Raw genomic sequence first — 19,183 nt, 5'->3', positions numbered from 1 at the left:
TCACACTATAAAAAACTTTATTACTTTATCATCAATAAAAAAATATGAATTTTTATGTCAATATATTATTAAAATGCAGTTGCAATTATTTGTAAAAGTAATGACTTGTAACTCATGCAAGGCTTTAGCTCACTGTGCATTGCTGTTATTGATGCTTACCTAATTTAAAAAGTAGTGAAATGGTTCTGAAACCAAGCATGCACTTGTCACTTTGTGTTTCTACTGATCATATAGCTATCCGATTTGTTTAAACTGTTCCATTTACACATTGCCACATAACCTAAATGTCTCCTAAAAACGAATATAAATACACCATGCATACCTTTTTTTTTAAAGTTAGACTTCCACCGTTCGCTCAATCTATTCATTATAAACAATATAACACGAAAAAAATAAAATGTAAAACACTGTTTTCCATTTTTTTTTTCTTTGGTAAAAAGGTGTAAGGCTATAATGTCACTAGCGACCTGAGGTATGTAATAGTGTAAGTTTATTTTTCCTGCAGATCCTATAATTAAATATCTGATGACTTGATAAGTGTAATTCACCTTTATTCCTCAAGGCGGCAATGTTTGATGGACAATGATGTGATGTTTTACTACCGCAAGCAACTGACTTGAATGGCTATGCTGCAGAGCAATTACTGTGCGCAACTAAATATAAGTGTGGTGAATAAGCGAACAAAATATTGATTTTGAAGTCATTGAAAACGATAGTTTTGAGACTATGGTTGAGCGCGAATATGAGCCAATGCTGAATGTAGGCTCCTGGGGAGCTACACTGAGCACTTCCCCAGTACCCTTGTAAGTTTCAAAGGGTAACGAAATATGCTTTATTTTATTCTTGGGTAGTTGTTATTGCAAACAAACAAATAAATAAACCTTATTGAGCATGAGCCGGGACTCTACTAAAACAGCTCACACTTCAACCCCCCAATGATCAAACCAAAGCTACGCCCCTGGTGTTAGGGTTAGATTTAGGATACCGAGGACTGGGGTTTAATAAATATCTCTTCTGTATAAAACACTGCGTCTATGATTTGTCCCAATTAATATAAAAAAATCAATGTGTGTGAGATTGAATGAAGGAAATTATATTCATCCAAATATGTTATAGATTTGATATAGATCAGTGACAAGTAAAACCAGTTTTATTTCTAAACTATAATAAAATCTTTAAATAATCTTCAACGTATCACAAGCACATCTTAAGCATTTGCAAACACCTTTGCCATAATAATAATCCCTGTTACATTTTTGTGTATTACATAGAGAATTGTGTGTTGTGTTTTGCAATAAGTGTTTAATGAATTGAAAACTTCATCAAAGGCCGAGAATTAGTGTATGGTTTTGCAAATTTGGTGTATGGTTCTGGTGTCTGAGTGTCAGGTTTCAGAAATTGTGTGCCAAGAAAAGATTTTGTGTGTAAGCAGTTGAAAAAAACTAAATACGTGTGCAGTGCACGTGATGTAAATTTTGTTCAGTATGTAATGTTAGACACATCAGTTAATACAAAATGCTGTTGCCTAATATGTTAACACTGAAACTGAAAAAATGTTTTTGTCTTTTGATTAATTTCTGATTTTAACTTAGACGTTTTCTCTCAACCATAACAGAAGCAAACCCTTCTGTTACTGCACAGATACTATGTTCTGCATTTGTAGCGCAGCATAAATCAGTGGCAAGGTTTTATATTCATAATAGTTTAAAGTTTAGTGAATGGTGAAACAGGAGAAATGGTGGAAATTCAAAGTCAAGGTACAAAGGCTACAAGGTAGATATTTGAACCTTATTTACCCCCAAATGGTACATATTAGTGCCTTTAAGGTACTTATTAGTACTTAAAAACTACATATTAGTACACTTTAAAGTGAAAGTGAAGTGATGTGTGGCCAAGTATGGCTGAGTAAGGGACCCATACTCGGAATTTGTGCTCTGCATTTAACCCATCCAAGTGCACACACACAGTAGTGAACACACACCTGGAGCAGTGGGCAGCCAGATTGCTGCAGCCCCCGGGGAGCAGTTGGGGTTTTGGTGCTATTACTGGATTGATTTATCAAACTAATGTGAGACTATTCATTCATATCTGTTTTTTTGTGCAGTTTTGTGAGATGTAGGTGGCATAGGGTTTTTCATTGCTTATGTATAAGGATATTAGGAAACATTTTTTTAAACAGCACCTCGGTTTAAGAAAATAGGATTTTTTTTTTACTAGAAATTAAAGCACAACCTTTTGAATGTCATATTCAAGAATGTGTGTGCTTAAACATTTCCTGTTACCAGTTTTACCAGATTTACCTGTTACCAGTGGCCATGGACCGTCATATGAACCTGAAAGTGTTCTGACTGTCTCTTTTTTGATGCCAACTGTTTCAGTGAGTATGGCTGCCGGCTGCCGCTGTGCAGTCAATCAGGCTGACGTGACCTTATAGCCTATTTACGTAATCATTTAGCAGACGGACGCTTTCATCCAAAGCGACTTACAATAGATAAAAACTATTCTAAAAAAAATATTACAAATATATATAATGATAGAAGTTTTAAAAGAGCATCTTAATGACAAACTAGCACACTGTTTTACATATGGGGATACAGTATTTTTTTAGTGCCAAATTTGACCAGAAATTTTGATTTTTTCATTTCTAGCCTACAATATGTAGCCTAGTCTACAATGTTCATTTATTTATTTTGAAGGTGTCGAAGGAAGCAACAGCGCTCCTGCTGTTAAACAAGAGGGGGTGGACAGTTCAGCTTTTGAGTCAGAGCAGGAACCTTCAGGTAGAGTTTAAGCTATAAGCAAAACTAAACATGCTGGCTATACTCTTAGAACAATATGTGCTTTTATGATTTATAAGATCATCAGTAGTAGGACTGTGATCATGGGGACATACAATTGATGGCTGCACAATTAATATAGATTATTGAAAGTGCTTATTTCATATTGCAGAGAAACTAGATGTGCAGAGTGAGAGAGAGAGGGATTCAGGGAAAGATGATACAGATGGTGTATTCATAGTGAGTTTTTGAGGGTTTTATTTATTTATCCATTCATATTATGTATGGTAATCTACCCGTTACATCAACTAACAGGGTTAGCCTACAAGTTTAGCAGTCTGGTGGACACATGAATTGGGTGGTGGTGACTGCAGCAACAGAGGTGGCCTGGGGTGGAGTCAAATTCCCGGCCTGATTTACTGTCCCAGTCTGCCACTGCCAGCAGGCCAGAATGACCAACAGGCCACCGGGAAATGTCCCGGTGCTCCCGATTGCCAGTCCGCCCCTGAGTATTTCCAGTTATTAAAATTACCTTGTATAACTCTTATATAAAGCTTCTCATTAAGTCTAGATTGCCCAATCACCTTGCCTTTGAAACGATTGTTACACTTAATACTTTTAGCCCGTATTTGGCTTTGTTTCACCTGTATGTTTAGCTGCAGTAAGCTTAGTAACTTTAGTCACAAAGTTCATCTACTCACATTTCACTGCTGGTTAAATATGCTCTGTATACTTGTGTATGTGACAAATAAAAATCTTGAATCTTGAATCATCTGGTTTGATCATTACAGGATCACGTGGGTTGATCTGCGCAGACGTCTCCAGCACCTCACGGAGGGTGTTTACCTGTTTGCAGCCGCCGTGAAAGTGATATGAACCCACTCAAGCTACGAGTGACAGTTTTCTGCCTGTTTCTCCTTCTTTTTAAAGCACCCTGTTATAGTGAGTAATTTTGAGAAATTATTGAAATTATTATGGAATTTCAAAATGTTCTTTATTAAAAGTGCACTGGAATAAAAATGTTAAAGTCTTTAACGTTGGTTATGTATTATGAATTATCAAAGAACAACAATGTAGAATGTATATGTTTAGTATTAATATACAGTTGTTCATTATTATTTAGTGTTTGTTGATAATACATTACAACTAATGTACAAAAGTTTAGACAACCTCGTCTGCAGTTCTCATTGTTAACTGATGGAGTGAATCTTCTGGTGACCTCAGATGGGGGTTACCCTTCTCCTACACTGCAGTGGCTGATGCAGAACTCAGACATCACTAACCGGACACAAACACACATTGCACAGGACACACAGACAGGACTTTATGTTGTGTCTAGTTGGTTAAATCTCACCAAAGGCACTAAAACCTTTCTTACATTCATACTCCACAACAACCCCCTGGGACAAGACCTCAGGAGAGACATCCAACTGGATTTAGGTAAGGAAGGACTGTCAAAAACAAACAATATTAAAATGCATTTGAATCATCATTAATATTTAAGTGTTTAAAACTAATCAGCATTTTAATTTAATTAAAATTATTTTTACAGATAAGGGTGAGAGGCAAGGAGAGTCAGCATACAGATGTCATGGGTGCTTCATATATATCCCAGTTATTCTGCTGGTGCTGATCGTGATGAGTGTATTGTCTGTGTTTATTACAAGAAGAAGTAGAAGAGAACAGACAAAACAAAATGGCTTTACGGAAATTAAATCCAAATTCTTAATGGAAAATGTTTAATATGTCCATAATAGTTATGTTACAAAACCACTTCAACTAACAGTTATCCTTTTTATGAAACTTATGACTGACAAGAGAACAGACCAAACTAAATGGCTTTACGGAAATAGGGTTCCATTCTGAAATTCAGCTGCTTAACAGAAAAAGTAAAATGGGACTCAAATTCTCAGTGGAAAACAACCCAGTGGGGTTTGAAGGAGACGTGGAATGTAAAAGATCACCATGATATGTAAACTTTTAAATATTAAAATTGAATATGTTTAATGTTATCTTCATCAGACACATAAGCTCACCATCTGTAATACAGGACATACTGCCTGGTTTAAGTAACATTTGCCATATCCTTACTGTAGAAACCCTCCTCCATTTAATTTTACTATTTATTGTATATATGATTTTTTGTATAATTCCTGTGCAGTGTGATTGTGGTAAGGAGGGACAGAGTTGAAGAGTGTATTGGAAGTAGTTGTTTGTCATAATTTTGGACCACAGTATTGGCATCACAACATCTTGTGTGTGTACTGTGTACTGTAAAATTTGTATAGTTTATTATTATTATTTTGTATTATTCTTTTCTACCCACTGTAATGTATTCATCACAATTTTTACTTTTACTCATATTTACATTAGTCCTTAAGATCAGCACAATAACACACTCAGCAAAATATCATCAAATTATTTTTATCGATTAAAATCCCAGAAAATCTTGAGATATATATTTTTGTCAATATCGCACACCCCTAATATATTTGACATTTTGTTTAGAATTTTTTTTAAATAAATATGAGAAATGCCTTGTTCTCCACTTGAGCCCCTGCCCCTCAAAATGTCTGTGCACGTCCCTGCCCCCTAGCTCTTTTGTATTTGTTGTTGTTGTAATTGTATTGAATGTGTAAACCACAAAATCATAAAAGTAAAAAACAATGGAAAAATAATATAAAATAAATTAAAATAAATGACAACTCAATGAATGCATCAATGAGCAGTGTTGGGCAAGTTACTCTGTGAGTATCAATTTTTTTGCTTGCAATGCCATTTTAAAAACCCCAGGATGTGTCCTAATCAAATCAAAAGAGAACATGCAGATAACACATTCATAAAAGAAATTGTAGACATATTAGTGCTCTAAGTGCAAATCGTCTGAGAAAATCTACAGCTTCCTAATGTGGGACAGTTGTGTTCCTAATGTGGGACACTGAAAAGTATATGATAAAAGGCCAAAATCACCTTGATTCATGTGCAATAGTAAAATGCTTTTGGTTATGTATGGTTGAAACATGGATAACTGAACATCATCAGACAAATAATACAATAGAATGCATTGATGAATTTATTATAAAGACATTAAACAACTATTATCATTGGTCTATGTTGTTATGTAGATAGAAACAACTAAATGAACACAAAAAATAAAATCACTCAACACCTAAACCCATTTTAGTAAACAACAACTTTTTGAAGGCAAAATATAAAATCTTGCAACACCTAAACCTACCCCACACACAAAACTTTCTGCTATTTTAAAAACATTTACGATTTTTAAAACACTTTATTCTGTATGATTTATAAGCTTGTTTGACCAAAAAAATTTCAAAATGTACTAGTATTACTATACTTGTGGGGACATCTGGTCCTCATAACATTGGGGATACCAGGTACACACACGCACACACACACACAAGAACCACAAAGAGCCTTCAAACCACCCTCCAAGAAAGAAAAATAAATTCCCATGACCTTAAACTTCTGGAGTAACAGCACTCTAACACTGCATAATAAATAAAATATATATATATATAATAACCATGTTTGTCCCACAAACCATGCCCTACCACACATTTTTGACTGACTGAAGTACTGTCCCACATTAGGCTAGTCATACTGTTCCACTTTTCGAAACCACATTTACTAAAGTGGGACACTATAGGAAATTTGATCAAAAATATAAAATATATAGTTTATACATACAAAGTTATCATATATTTTGATGGACAAACATTTTATAAGCACATTAGACCAACAAGTAACAGGACTGTCTTGTTCAAAATTAATTTATACTCCTTAATATCAAGTTTGTCCAAACTCTATGTCACTGACTTCACACAATGTGCTCCCTGCCTGATGATTGCTCTGATTTCAAATATGACTGGACATCTGAGCGGTCATGTGATTTTGATGACAAGATACCACAGCTTTGGCTACTTCCCCACTTTTGGTTTCTGCGCAGTCTCCCACATTAGGGCAATTCACCCTACATCAAAAATTTGGCACTCTTTTTGTTATTTGTATGTCTAGGAGATGAAACAAGACAGTCCAATTCAACAAGTAAAAGGGAAAAGACAGAGGAGTTTCTATGGTATGTAAACAACAGTGCCATGTGAAGTATGTTGTAATGTTTCCGTGACGTCGGATAGGCGCTGCCCATTCTCGTTGTTCAGGTTGCTATAGGATCTGTAATTTTATCTTTAAGCGATTTAATTGTTTTAATAACCAGTATAACGACAACACAAAAACAAAGTTTTGTTCTTGTTGTAGCGTTGTTTGTTTACCTGATAACGTTCATAATACTAATTCATAATACTTTATATGAAGTTCTGTCCTTCGTGCACTGTAGAGGTTTGTGTTAGGGTCTGATTTAGGATGGCGAGGATTGGGGTTTAATTAATATCACTTCTATATAAAACACTGCGTCTATGATTTGTTCCAATTAAAAAAAAATCAATGTGTGTGTGTGTGAGAGAGAGAGAGAGAGAGAGAGAGAGAGAGTTTGCATGAAGGAAAAAAGATGCATATGGGAGATAATAAGACTAAGATTGTCAGCAAAATAGCATCATAAAACAGCTATAAAAGCGTTACGAAACAAGCACTAAAAAGCGAGTTTCGACGTGCCTTTGTCACGTGCTTTTTCTATGATAGCAACAGTAGTCAACTCGGTTTAAAACATAGGCTAGATCAATAATGCACAATCTTTGGGACGTTACTGTTATATTCAAGAATGTGTGCTCTTAAACATTAATTAGTATTAATAGTAGCCTATATTAATAAACATCATTAATAAACATCATCCCGCTAGTAGCCTAGTGATAACTACTTGTTTGATAATGTATTGTTAGCGAATAATTCTTAATTATTCTCTTATTATATAAGATAATTCTCTCTATTATTTTTATTTTATTTTTTATTAAACATTTGCTTAGGAAATACAAAAGTGAAAAAACATGCGCCACAGAAAAGGGCCAGGGGTTCAAGGATGGCCAAACAATACATAGCAATTTAAATTCAAAAGAAAGAGAGAGAAGAGAGATTAAAAATAAATAAATAAATAAATGAGGGAAAAAAGCAGATCACAATAAACATAACAATCTTTCCTACAAAAAAAAAAATATTTTCATATTATTAAATAAAAATTACACAATCACCAAAAAGAATGAGCACACATTAAACGTTTTAGTTGCCTTTTTGTTACAGGAGGTAATCATATGTGACCCTGCACCACAAAAGCAGTCATAAGGGTTCATTTTTTAAAATTGAGATTTATACATGATCTGAAAGCTGAATAAATAGGATTATGGTTTGATGTATGGTTTGTTAGGATAGGACAACATCTGGCCGAGATACAATTATTTGAAAATCTGGAATCTGAGGTAGCAAAAATATAAAAATATTGAGAAAATCGCCTTTAAAGTTGTCTAAATGAAGTCCTTAGCAATGCATATTAGGTTACTAATCAAAAAAATTTGAAAAAAAGAAAAAAGTTTTGTTATATTTACGGTTTGAAATTTACAAAATATCTCAGTGGAACGTATTTACTTAGGCTATCCTAATGATTTTTATTGCATAAAAGAAAAATCGATAATTTTGACCCAAACAATCTATTATTGTTAAGATACTACATTAAAATAATATGATAAGACACACCAACTTTCAATAACAACCATAAAAAATAAAAATGTCCTCAACCAAAAACAGCAGGACGGAGTGGACGCAGTTGAGACCGGAAGCCAGACCCATATAATATACAAATGTCCGCACCCATTTTTACCACAAGAAAAAAAGTTCAAGTGAAACAATGACGCAGGAGAGGCGGAGTCAACAGAATGGAGGAGGTTAAGTTAAATAGGATGGCGGTGTGGACTGTGGACTGATATCTCAAAGGTCGTCAGGTGTGATCTTCCCCGACATACAACAGAGAACACCATCTCGAAGTTCATCTGGTGTGATTCGGGGGTTTATAGAGGATTTATCTGTTACCAGCGGCCGTGGACCGTGATATGAACCTGAAAGTGTTGTGCCTGTCTCTCCTTCTTTTTGAAGCCTCCTGTTTCAGTGAGTACTTCTGATAAATTATTCAAACTATAATACATTTTAAAATAATCTTTAAGGAGCCGCTCAAAAAAGTCCAGATTATTCAGACAGTATTTACAGAGTTGTTATATTCATAGAGGTGAAACTGAACGATTACAATATTAATCTGATATTATTACCTATTATAAGACTCCAAAACAGGGCTAAACAAACATTAGGCTTCTCAAAATAACATAAAGAAGTAGTCAAGTGGCTCAGCATGCCACAGCTTAGGGATAAGTGACCAATTGTTTTATTTTCTTTTTCCAAACGATATCCATACTTACACGTAGCCTATGCAGTGCACGTGATGTGAATTTTGTTCAGTACTGAGTGTGTAACGTTAGGTGGAAATAAAATAAGTCTTAAGAGGAAAGGCTGTAATATGTTAACACTGAAACTGAAAAAAACTGCTTGTAAGTCACACTTTCTCTGAACAATAACAGAAGCAAACCCTTATTCTGTCACAGCACATATTAGGCACGTTCTGCCTTTATAGGGTAGCATAACGACAAGGTTTTATATTCATAGCAGTTTAAAATGGGTAAGATACATAGGCTGCAAGATACATATTTGTACCTTATTTGCCTCAAGTGGTATATTAATATCTTAAAGGTACTTATTAGTACTTTAAAAATAAATGTGAAGTTTTAGTACATTTTAAAAGGTTACCACCCCAGTGATGGTTTTGTTTTTTTCTTTCCAAAGAGTAAACAGAAAAAGGTTTTAAATAATTAAAATGAAGAAAAAACAGCCGTAATATGATCACAAACTTATGTTGAGTTTCAGTAGAACTTAAAATTCTTCAATTTCCTGAAATTCCTATCAACTAACTTATAATAACGATCATCCATTTCTTGTTCTGCCAGATTTGTGGTGTAGGTGGCATAGGGTTTTTTTATAACGCTTGATAAGGACATAAGGAAACAGTTTTATCTCGAGTTTCAGTGTGGGTTCAACCCCCCCCCCCCATTTAATTCATCCTTGCCAATAAATGGCATTACACTGTTCCTCATATAGGTTTATAAATACAACTAAAATATTTCAATTATTTAAACATATTGAAATAATCATCTCATCAACCAAGTAATGAGTGATTATGGTAATCAAATGTTCATGTTTTTCTCTCTCCTTCACTTTCTAGCTGAGTTTGAGATTACTGTGCCCAGAGACACTGTCACTGGGTTTTACAGCGAGGCGCTGATCCTCCACTGCTCCTTCCCTGTGGACAGCTCATGGGATCTGAAGAGCACCGTTATCACCTGGCAGCGTGGACTGGATGTTGTTCACAGCTTCTACTACAGTCAGGACCAGCTCGACCGTCAGAATCAGCATTTTGTCAACCGCACAAGTCTGTTCATTCAGGAGATGGCAAGAGGAAACGCATCACTCAGACTGGACAAAGTCTCTCCTCAGGACGCCGGTGTGTACACCTGCTCCATCAGCACAAACACTGGCAGCCAGAAGAAGAGCTTTGGAGTGAAAATTGCAGGTAACAAAGCAACATGAACCGATGTTATTAGAAAATCATGTGAAACAATATAGAGACTATGACTGAATCTGCCCTGGGTTTTAATGTCTATGTTGTTGTTTTTCAGCTTTCTACTCTGAACCTCGTCTGCTGTTCTCATTGTTAACTGATGGAGTGAATCTTCTGGTGACCTCAGATGGGGGTTACCCTTCTCCCACACTGCAGTGGCTGATGGAGAACTCAGACATCACTAACCGGACACAAACACACATTGCACAGGACACACAGACAGGACTTTATGTTGTGTCTAGTTGGTTAAATCTCACAGGCGTGTCAAATTCTTCTTTGACGTTCATACTGCACAACAAACCCCTGGGACAAGACATCAGGAGAGACATCCAGCTCTACTCAGGTAAGGACTTTCAAAAATAGAAGTCATTTTAAAATGCTCTTGAATCATCAAGAAAATGTAAGTGTTTAACTGATTTTTGGTTTATTTTAATTCAATTTCTTTGTACAGATAAGAGTGAGAAGCAAGGAGAGTCAGCATACAGATGTCATGGGTGCTTCATATATATCCCAGTTATTCTGCTGCTGCTGCTGCTGATCGTGATGAGTTTATTGTCTGTGTTTATAACAAGAAGAAGTAGAAGAGAACAGACAAAACAAAATGGCTTTACGGAAATTAAATCCAAATTTTTAATGGAAAATGTTTAATATGTCCATAATAGTTATGTTACAAAACCACTTCAACTAACAGTTATCCTATTTATGAAAAGTGTTCTGTGATTTGCATGACCAACAACAGCATTATATATATATTTTTATATTGTTTACAGTTAAATACACTGTATGGTTTTGATCCACTTCAAATGTTGACTAGTGTATTGAGATTTCTTTGATGTCATTTCCTAACCTTGGCAGCTTTTAACAAATAGTACAAAGTTTATTAGTTACATGCCCTGATCCTTTACATTACTCTATGTAACATTTCAAACAATCATTCTAGTGCCATATAAAACAGATAATTGTAGTGTCTCTCCCATCTGAACTAACCAGAGGCCAGTTGCATAAATATAGAAAAAGTCTTGAAAAGTAGGTTGAGCACCTACCAGTTAGCCAAAGGGCAACTGTAAGTCTTGTGTTTTCATTCAAATTAGAGCAGTATACCTTTTTGTAACTGATTTAAAAAAGTTATGACAAGTCTAAGAAAAGAAAATTGCATTATTAAGACTAATCTAAGCAGTTTATGCAACTAGCCCCTGGACTTTTTTGGGTTCTTAACACACCCAGAATTTTGTCACTCATAACATATTGTAATGTGCAGCATTGTTGATTTTCTACTGTGCAATATTCAATATTGGGATCATTTATTTTACTTTTACCTGATGGCAGAGTAAAATTGCAGTAAATTAACAATGTTTGCTATTTGTTTACAATGTTTTTTAGACTGGTTTTTACATTTGTTAAACTTTTTTATAACTGTGAACTGTATTGAGATTTCAATTTGTATGGACTGTGTAAAACCACTAATGATAATAGTGATTGTAATATTCCAAATGTTTTATTCAGAATGGTCATACTTGCATCTGTAATGGGTGTATCTTATTACATTAAGAAAACACTGCAGAAAAAATTAAATACATACTTGCAAAGTCTCTCACCAGAGTTGCTTCACAGATCATGACTGCACATGTACATCTAGCTTTTTTCCTTTAAAAAAAAAAAAGTTGTTTAGTGCAAATGGAAACCAAATATTCAGATGGAATTGTTGCAGAAATAATGGCAGTACACACAATCAGTTCGTTCAAATTCACAACCATAACTGTGCTGTGGAGATTATCGCACACATGAAAAGGTCAGTGTGAATGAGGAAAACAAAATATCTTTTTATATCCACAACTGACGTGATGTAAATAGGCGCTGCATTGAATAACAAAAGTTAATCTGATTTTCCCCAAAGGTCTTGAAACTTCATTGTACATACGGCAATACGAAACATGCCCATGATGACCCATAATGACATTTGATATGAACAGCTTTTCCTAAAGATAACAATCAACAGGATGTTCTTATTCAAGAGTTAAAAAGGCTTTATTTAAACGAAGAATAAAAAGGCATTACCACGAAAACCATGTAACAAAAGTAATTTAATATCTCTCAATACATGGATTATCAATCAAGAAAACAAATTTCCTGCAATACCAGTTTTAATTATTAAGCAATGCATGAATCTTTGGTTTCTTTGTAAAAAAAAATTAAATTCCATCTGAAAAATAATCATCATCCGAGTCATGTGCAAGGTCTAGTTTTCTTACAACGCCTTGCTCTATCAACTCATCAGATCCAAGTTGAACCTCTGTTTTTTCTTCAAAAGGTGAAATTAGCAGGAAGCCCAACCCTTCATTTTTATTTTCAGAAGAATTCTTTTCCTCTGAGAGGAATGATGGCAGAAACACACCTAGTTGCCCAATGTCTCCCATTGTTGATAAATCCATATTAGGATTTTCCTCCATGGTTTCACTGGCCATAACTGAAGTCTTTGTGGAACCTTTGTGATCCTGAGGAACTTGTTCCACTCTCTGACCTTTCTTCTGTGAGTAATCTGAACCCTTTGTCAGGTTTTGCATTTTCCTGTCTTCAGACCAATCCAAGGATGCAATGTCATGCAGTTTCATAGGGTCTAAATCTGGCCTTTCAGATCCTACAATATTCTTACTGATTGCTATAATAATCTCCACATCCCCATGTTTCTCTTCCTCAATCTCTTTCCTTTCCTCCTCTGTAAACTCCACTGTGCTGGTGTTAGATGTGTGCTGTCTTTTATCATGGTCCTCCTCAGTAGATATCAGGGAAACAGAGGCAACCAAGTCTTTGTGGGTGTAGGACCTCTGGGACTCTTTGTCCAGTTTGGCTTCAAACCAGATAACATCCTCACTTCTATGAGCAATGGGAATTGATTCCAGAGTTGAGGAAGGCAAAGTTGAGAAAGGAGAAGTCAAATGGTCAGAGAAGAGCACTTGATCACTGCTTACAAACCCTGATGCACAGAAAAAAAAGAGAGCAGAGTTCAAGACCTTTATTTTCTCTGTGAACTTTATGATACTGCTGAGAGAGAGCTGTTGTTACCTGTGAACTAATTTCACAGTTTTAACCTAAAACCTAAAAACCTAACATTTTACTAAATACTAATCTGTGATTTAAAGCTACAACCTTTCACCCATAAATATATAGGAAATACTGAATAATTTGAGACCAAAATAATACAGTCAATGAAGGAAAAAGAAAAGGTCAGCCCATGACATACCCAAAAATAAATATTACAAGATATTACGATTTCACTGATGTTTGTGCACTAATGACGAAATCTACTTATAGTTAACTTAAACTGCTAAAATTCGTTTTCGGTAATTAATATAAAGCTGAATTAAAACAAATGTTTGTTGAAAAGGCGTAAACGTAGTTAGAATAGAAATATAAAAAAACACTAATAAAATGACAAATGCACATAAAATGATTAAAACTAAAATAAAATAAACTGAAAATATAAAAATAACTAACTAAACTAATCTAAAGCATTAAAGAAATTTAAAAAGTTTTACATACAAAAAGTATTATATAATAAAAAAAATTGTGTTTGGCACTTGTATTTGTATTTATTTTGCCTTGTACTACAGTATATATTCTTCAACATTTCTTCTTTGGATATCATGTGCAGGTTTTTTGTCTTTCCTTTAATTTGACTTTTTTAGCTGATACACCAAATTACCATGGATATACACAGTTTTTTTGATGCAGTCATCTGATAAGGTCTTTTTGACCAGCATAGTAAGAAATAAAGTGATAATCCAATATTGCAAAGGTGTGATTACTACTGGATTTAAGTTTGATGATTTACTTGCCTTCATGTGCTATTCTTTTGGTTTTGGTCTGGTTGCAGACTGAATCACAGCAGTCACAAATAGAATCTTGACCAAACACAGAGACCCACCTAAAAAAATAATTGTTTTGGTAGAGCAATAGTGGTAAAATGAGTTATTCATGATCTTTACAAAACTCAGAGACAGATGTTTAGTCTTGTTAACCTTTTATCGTTGTGGCTGTAAAAACAAGACTTCTGCATTGGACTAGGTCCACCACCAGAAACGGAGAGCTCACAATGGACTGCAATCTACAATGAATCTCACAAGATAACTTAATGAATCACACAAAGAATGAATGCACAGTACAGCACAGTTTTGTCTACATAAATATGTCAACAGTGAGAAAAGAATCGAACGTACTAACACACCTGGGCATCTGGCGCTTCAATGAACTGGAAAGCACCAAAAGAGAACTGAACTACATTGTCTGCCCTGGAGAACCTGAATCTTGAAGCACCTGGATTTATCCGGCTTTCCCGTAAACACCTGGATGTGTGTGAGACAGTGTTTGTCTGATAAATGTTCCACGGAGTCAGTGTTTTGCTCCACTCACCCATAATTGTCTATGATGCTGTGTTTGGTTGCTTGACTCAAAGTGTTGACTGTAGCTGCATAACAGCTGTTGATAAAAAGCTTGACCCCTTGGTAATGATGTCGCGTGGAGACCTGCACATTCACCTGCTGACCCAGAAGGTACACAGCTGACCTGACTGGAGAAGACCAGGAGCCTACAGTATAGATCATGAGACCATCAGTATCATTTTACAGTGCCTGGTTTACAGATTAAATCAGGGTTAGATCAAAAACATACTTGAAAGTGTGGGAAAGTAAAAAAAATAAAATAAAATAAAAGCTTCTGGCAAGTTATAACATGCATTGTAATAGCACAGACTTTGGAATGCAACGCAACTCCTCTAATCTCCCCTGTTGCGTGCTTACAGTGCATTATACAAGAGCTCCCTGCTATATATAATCTCCTCTGTTGCATGCTTACAGGCATTACATAAGGGATTCCCTGCCCTACTTTTTATATCAGAGTTGATCCATGAAGTGCCTGCCTGTTATTGCAACTGCTTGCCTTTTTAACCTAACGCAACTGACAACACATTTAAAATATTGCCTTTGTTTAGTAAAGTTCAGATTCATACGCATATTCATAAACATTAAACTATTCTATATTGTTTTAAAACTTTTTATAAAATACAACAATATAACTGGCAAGAAATCTCTGTTGTTTTGAAGATATGTGATGTTTATCTGTCAAGTGCAGACTGGAAAATACGTGAGGTAAGACTGTTACTGCATAATGATATTTTGTTCCTTTCTATAATATGTTGTATTTGTTTAGAAAAATACAGCTTGTCGTGTGACTCATGGTCTTACCGACCATCTCTGTTGTGTTGAAGATATGCAATTTTTGTCTGTCAAGTGCAGACTGGAAAATGTGTGATATAAGACTGTTATTGCATAATGACAGTGTTGTCCTTTCTATAATATAGTGTATTTGTTAAGAAAAATACAGCTTGCCATATGACCTGTGGTCTTACCGTCCATCAGCTGAATCCAAAAGTCACCAGATCTGCTCCTGATAAGTTTGTGTAATAGGGTCCGAGATGTGGGACTCACCACCAGACTGTGCACATGATGCTCCCTATTTAATAAACAGAACAGTGTTGTTCCTCATCCTGAACTGTAAACACACAATTAGCTAGGATCTTACCTGTTACATAACATAGTCATTTTGTGATTGTACCTTGGTCAACACTTTTTGTGACAAATCAAGTTGTGCTAAAAGAGATGACAACTATTTTACTACTGTAATGCAGCAGCAGTGACGTCAAACATGGATTCCCTGGAGATTTTATAAGTTTTTGTTATTGTATTTTTTTTTAGGAGTAAAATAAAGTCTGTGGTACACATAATTTATATCTGTATGTTTTGTTGTACAACATCAACTGCACACATTCACAACCCAAACGTTTTTAATGTAGTTATTACCAGAGCTGCTGTAGATTGCTTACAAAATGTAGTCTGTTACTGATTACAAATTACATGACAAAAATTGTAGTTAGTAGCGAAATTCATTACATTACACATTTTTAGGTAATATAATCAGACTAATTTTTGGAGCTCGTAAATAAACTGCAGGGGGTTTATGAGCTTAATGAAAATCTAATTAATTAAATCATTAAAAGGTCAAATTAAATTAAGTCATTTTAAAACAACATCAATCAAAATAAAACACTTACTAAAATAATACACTATTTTAGTTTACCTGCATGTCATGTGACCATTAATCAACATCAGACAACTGTGAACATGCAAATGTGATAATTATTAAAATTATTTGTTTTATTAAATTTGTGCATTTTAATGTGTTTAAAAGACATTTACATTTAACAGATGCTTTTATTCAAAGCGACTAACAAATGAGGAGAACAATAGAAGCAACAGAATATTATAAATGGAATAGAATAGAATAGAATAGAATAGAATAGAATAGAATAGAATAGAATAGAATAGAATAGAATAGAATGGGTAAGTGCTAATATTGATTGGTCAGGTGCTGGTGAAAAAGGTGTCTTTAGACGTTTTTTGAAAATGGTTAAAGATTCAGCTGATCGAATTGAGATAGACAAAAAGACAAAAGCTTTCCAAAGCTAAAGTAATACGATTAAATAACCTAGAGAGTGTTAACTCGAATAAAAATGTGTTCATCAGTAGCTGATGCATGCAATGCTGAAACACTTCTAAAGCTTAAAATGACTTTTGTAAATCCAGTGGTCAAACGCCGTGTATTTCACAATACTGTTTTTTTTTTTTTCTGTATTTTTTTTTAAAAAAACATCCTAGATGAGCAAGAGACTCAGGGTCAATTATTTATTAGGTTTGTAATATAGGCTTAACATAATATAATATCAAAACACACTATTTAAACTGATAAAATAGAAAACAAACTGAAGCAAAACTAAAGCTGAGATCTGCAAGTTAAATATATATATATAAAACCGTGAACATGTGAATTATTCTATAGCTGTCTAAACATCACTATGAAGACGCACAATACACCTGTGTGTGACTAGTTAAATGTTTCGGAATTTTGTTACAGTTCTGTGCCCATCCTCCGCTATTTCCAGCACTCAGTCAAGTCACTCTTCTTTAATACATGATGACACGTCATTGCATTTGCTCTCGTGTTGAGCGCACCGCAACCACTGAAGAATTCGGTTTCTACAGCAACTCATGTGGCGCACCTCATTCTCTTCCTATGAAACCTGTAAACCGGATTCACCAGACAGTTCTAACTCCATAGCGACATCAACTCTTATAGCGGTTTGTCCGAGCATTGCGAATTTTTTTTTTTTTTTTTTGCGTGTGCACGGCACATTATTTCTTCTGCGCGGCTGCGCGCGCTTAGAGGGAACATTAGTTGTAGAGTAGACTATCGTCAATTTATATTTACCACAGACCTTGTTTTACTCAAACTAAAACCCGTCAATGAGAGTTTAATGAATACAAATGTTCATGTAACACGAACATTATTCGTATTATTTTTGAATGATCTATATGCAACCTCTCTTCGGTTTGGGAAGTGCTTACTCTTACTCAGAACCGGCTGAATTACCTTTTATAGCGACACTCCAAGCCAACGTTGACTCTGTGATAATGAAGTGAGTTTCGGTGTGATAGTGGCACGTAATGCAGGACATATTTGTAGGCAACGTAATCAGGAAACACCTTTCCGTTGGAGAGGAGTCGTGTCATTATTTGGCAATGATAAATGACAAACTACATTCTTTCGAGATTACGCTCACCTGTTGTTCTCCCTGACAGTCGGTGAGCGCGTATGTGAAGAGCAGGTCATTATGAGGCACAAGGACCCCGTTACTTTTGCAGGTTTCTCCGAGCGTCAGCTCCTCTGCGATGGCTGAGAAACCATAGAAATTCTTTTTTACCCTTAAAACGAATCCTGAGCGTGAACAAGTCACCGACACTTCCGGGAGCCGGCTGTATCTGGGCAGGTAATGCTCGCCAGGTGGGACTCTCGCAGGTGTTCGGCCACGGATCCGCAGGACAGGCACCGGCCTCCGGCGCGTAATGTCTGGCGTGTTTGGGAACGGATCGCGCACTAGAAGTTTCCCAGAGTGTTTCTCGCGGGCTGTTCTTTGGCGATCTGCTCTTTTATCTAATAAAGATGAAGCTGAGACACTATTTAACAGTGTTGGGCTGGAGAAAATGCCAAGAATCAAACATAGAACTACGCGAGCTATGCTGTTCACTTTCATATCAGTAATCTACTAGTAAGCTTTTATTATGCTTTACGTATCGTTTTACTCCAGGTGGAAACCACACAATCAAAAAGGCCTTTTGAGAAAGGTTCGGTCGGGGGTTAGACGTGATTAGTATCCAGACTGCAGCCTGGACGAAGGGGCGGGATGATACGTGTCGCTCCGCCCACTCCCAATCCCATTGGTTTAAAAAACACCAAATCTTATTGGTGTGTAGACGCGTGAAGCATGAAAATGCGCGTTCCTTCGTGTACGATTTTGTAATTGACTCGGCCATATTACAGAAATATTATGTGCTAACTCTAGAATCGTATCTTATTATCTGTTTAGTAACCGTGGTAATTTTAGTTAGATGAAGTTTTTGTTTACAAATAAACGCTTGGTGTTCTTCAGGCTGAACAGAGCTGTTTTACATTAGCGCATCATTCATATTTTCATGAGGGTCTGCGGAATCGGATCAGCACAAAGTAAGGATTTTTAAGCAAATTATGATAATTTACTGTATTTTAGTAATGGACAAACAAAAACAAAAACAACCGACTATACTACTTAAAAAACAACAACTCTTTTTTTTTTTTTTTTTTGTATTTACATTGCGCGTCTCAAAACATTATTTTGTATGAAGTGCTAGTAAAA

The 19,183-nt window shown here is 35.4% G+C and overlaps 2 protein-coding genes and 1 long non-coding RNA gene across 7 annotated transcripts; 2 read left to right on the top strand and 1 right to left on the bottom strand.

Moving 5' to 3' along the window:
- Window positions 1-1,973: 1,973 nt before the first annotated feature.
- On the top strand, window positions 1,974-11,998 carry zgc:153911 (uncharacterized protein LOC768172 homolog). 2 transcript variants are annotated; one of them, XM_042737316.1, is made up of 6 exons: window positions 1,974-2,377; window positions 2,697-2,780; window positions 3,569-3,719; window positions 10,009-10,356; window positions 10,463-10,747; window positions 10,856-11,998. In XM_042737316.1, the coding sequence occupies exons 3-6, from the start codon at window positions 3,650-3,652 to the stop codon at window positions 11,050-11,052; spliced, it is 900 nt and encodes a 299-aa protein (XP_042593250.1). In that variant the 5' UTR covers window positions 1,974-2,377; window positions 2,697-2,780; window positions 3,569-3,649; the 3' UTR covers window positions 11,053-11,998. The 2 variants fall into 2 exon arrangements, with proteins under 2 accessions (XP_042593250.1, XP_042593251.1); XM_042737317.1 differs by lacking the exons at window positions 1,974-2,377; window positions 2,697-2,780; window positions 3,569-3,719 and adding an exon at window positions 8,607-8,846.
- On the top strand, window positions 3,730-5,072 carry LOC109100649. Its single transcript, XR_006156317.1, has 2 exons — window positions 3,730-4,217; window positions 4,330-5,072. It is a non-coding gene; the product is annotated as an uncharacterized LOC109100649 (long non-coding RNA).
- A 469-nt stretch (window positions 11,999-12,467) lies between the features above and the next one.
- si:ch211-67f13.7 (uncharacterized protein LOC565426 homolog) lies at window positions 12,468-18,690 on the bottom strand. 4 transcript variants are annotated; one of them, XM_042737313.1, is made up of 8 exons: window positions 18,074-18,690; window positions 17,884-17,996; window positions 15,794-15,909; window positions 14,812-14,986; window positions 14,627-14,744; window positions 14,421-14,506; window positions 14,238-14,326; window positions 12,468-13,375 (listed from the first exon to the last, which is right to left on the bottom strand). In XM_042737313.1, the coding sequence occupies exons 1-8, from the start codon at window positions 18,542-18,544 to the stop codon at window positions 12,594-12,596; spliced, it is 1,950 nt and encodes a 649-aa protein (XP_042593247.1). In that variant the 5' UTR covers window positions 18,545-18,690; the 3' UTR covers window positions 12,468-12,593. The 4 variants fall into 4 exon arrangements, with proteins under 4 accessions (XP_042593247.1, XP_018918969.2, XP_042593248.1 ...); XM_019063424.2 differs by having other exon boundaries at window positions 15,806-15,909; window positions 18,074-18,685; XM_042737314.1 differs by lacking the exon at window positions 17,884-17,996 and having other exon boundaries at window positions 18,074-18,265.
- Between the last annotated feature and the right edge of the window lie 493 nt (window positions 18,691-19,183).

The sequence above is a fragment of the Cyprinus carpio genome, chromosome B13 (genome assembly GCF_018340385.1).
Source record: "Cyprinus carpio isolate SPL01 chromosome B13, ASM1834038v1, whole genome shotgun sequence".
NCBI classification, from domain to species: Eukaryota; Metazoa; Chordata; class Actinopteri; order Cypriniformes; family Cyprinidae; genus Cyprinus; species Cyprinus carpio.
Note: the sequence above shows the minus strand (reverse complement) of the source record. Positions and strands in the feature narration are given on the sequence as shown.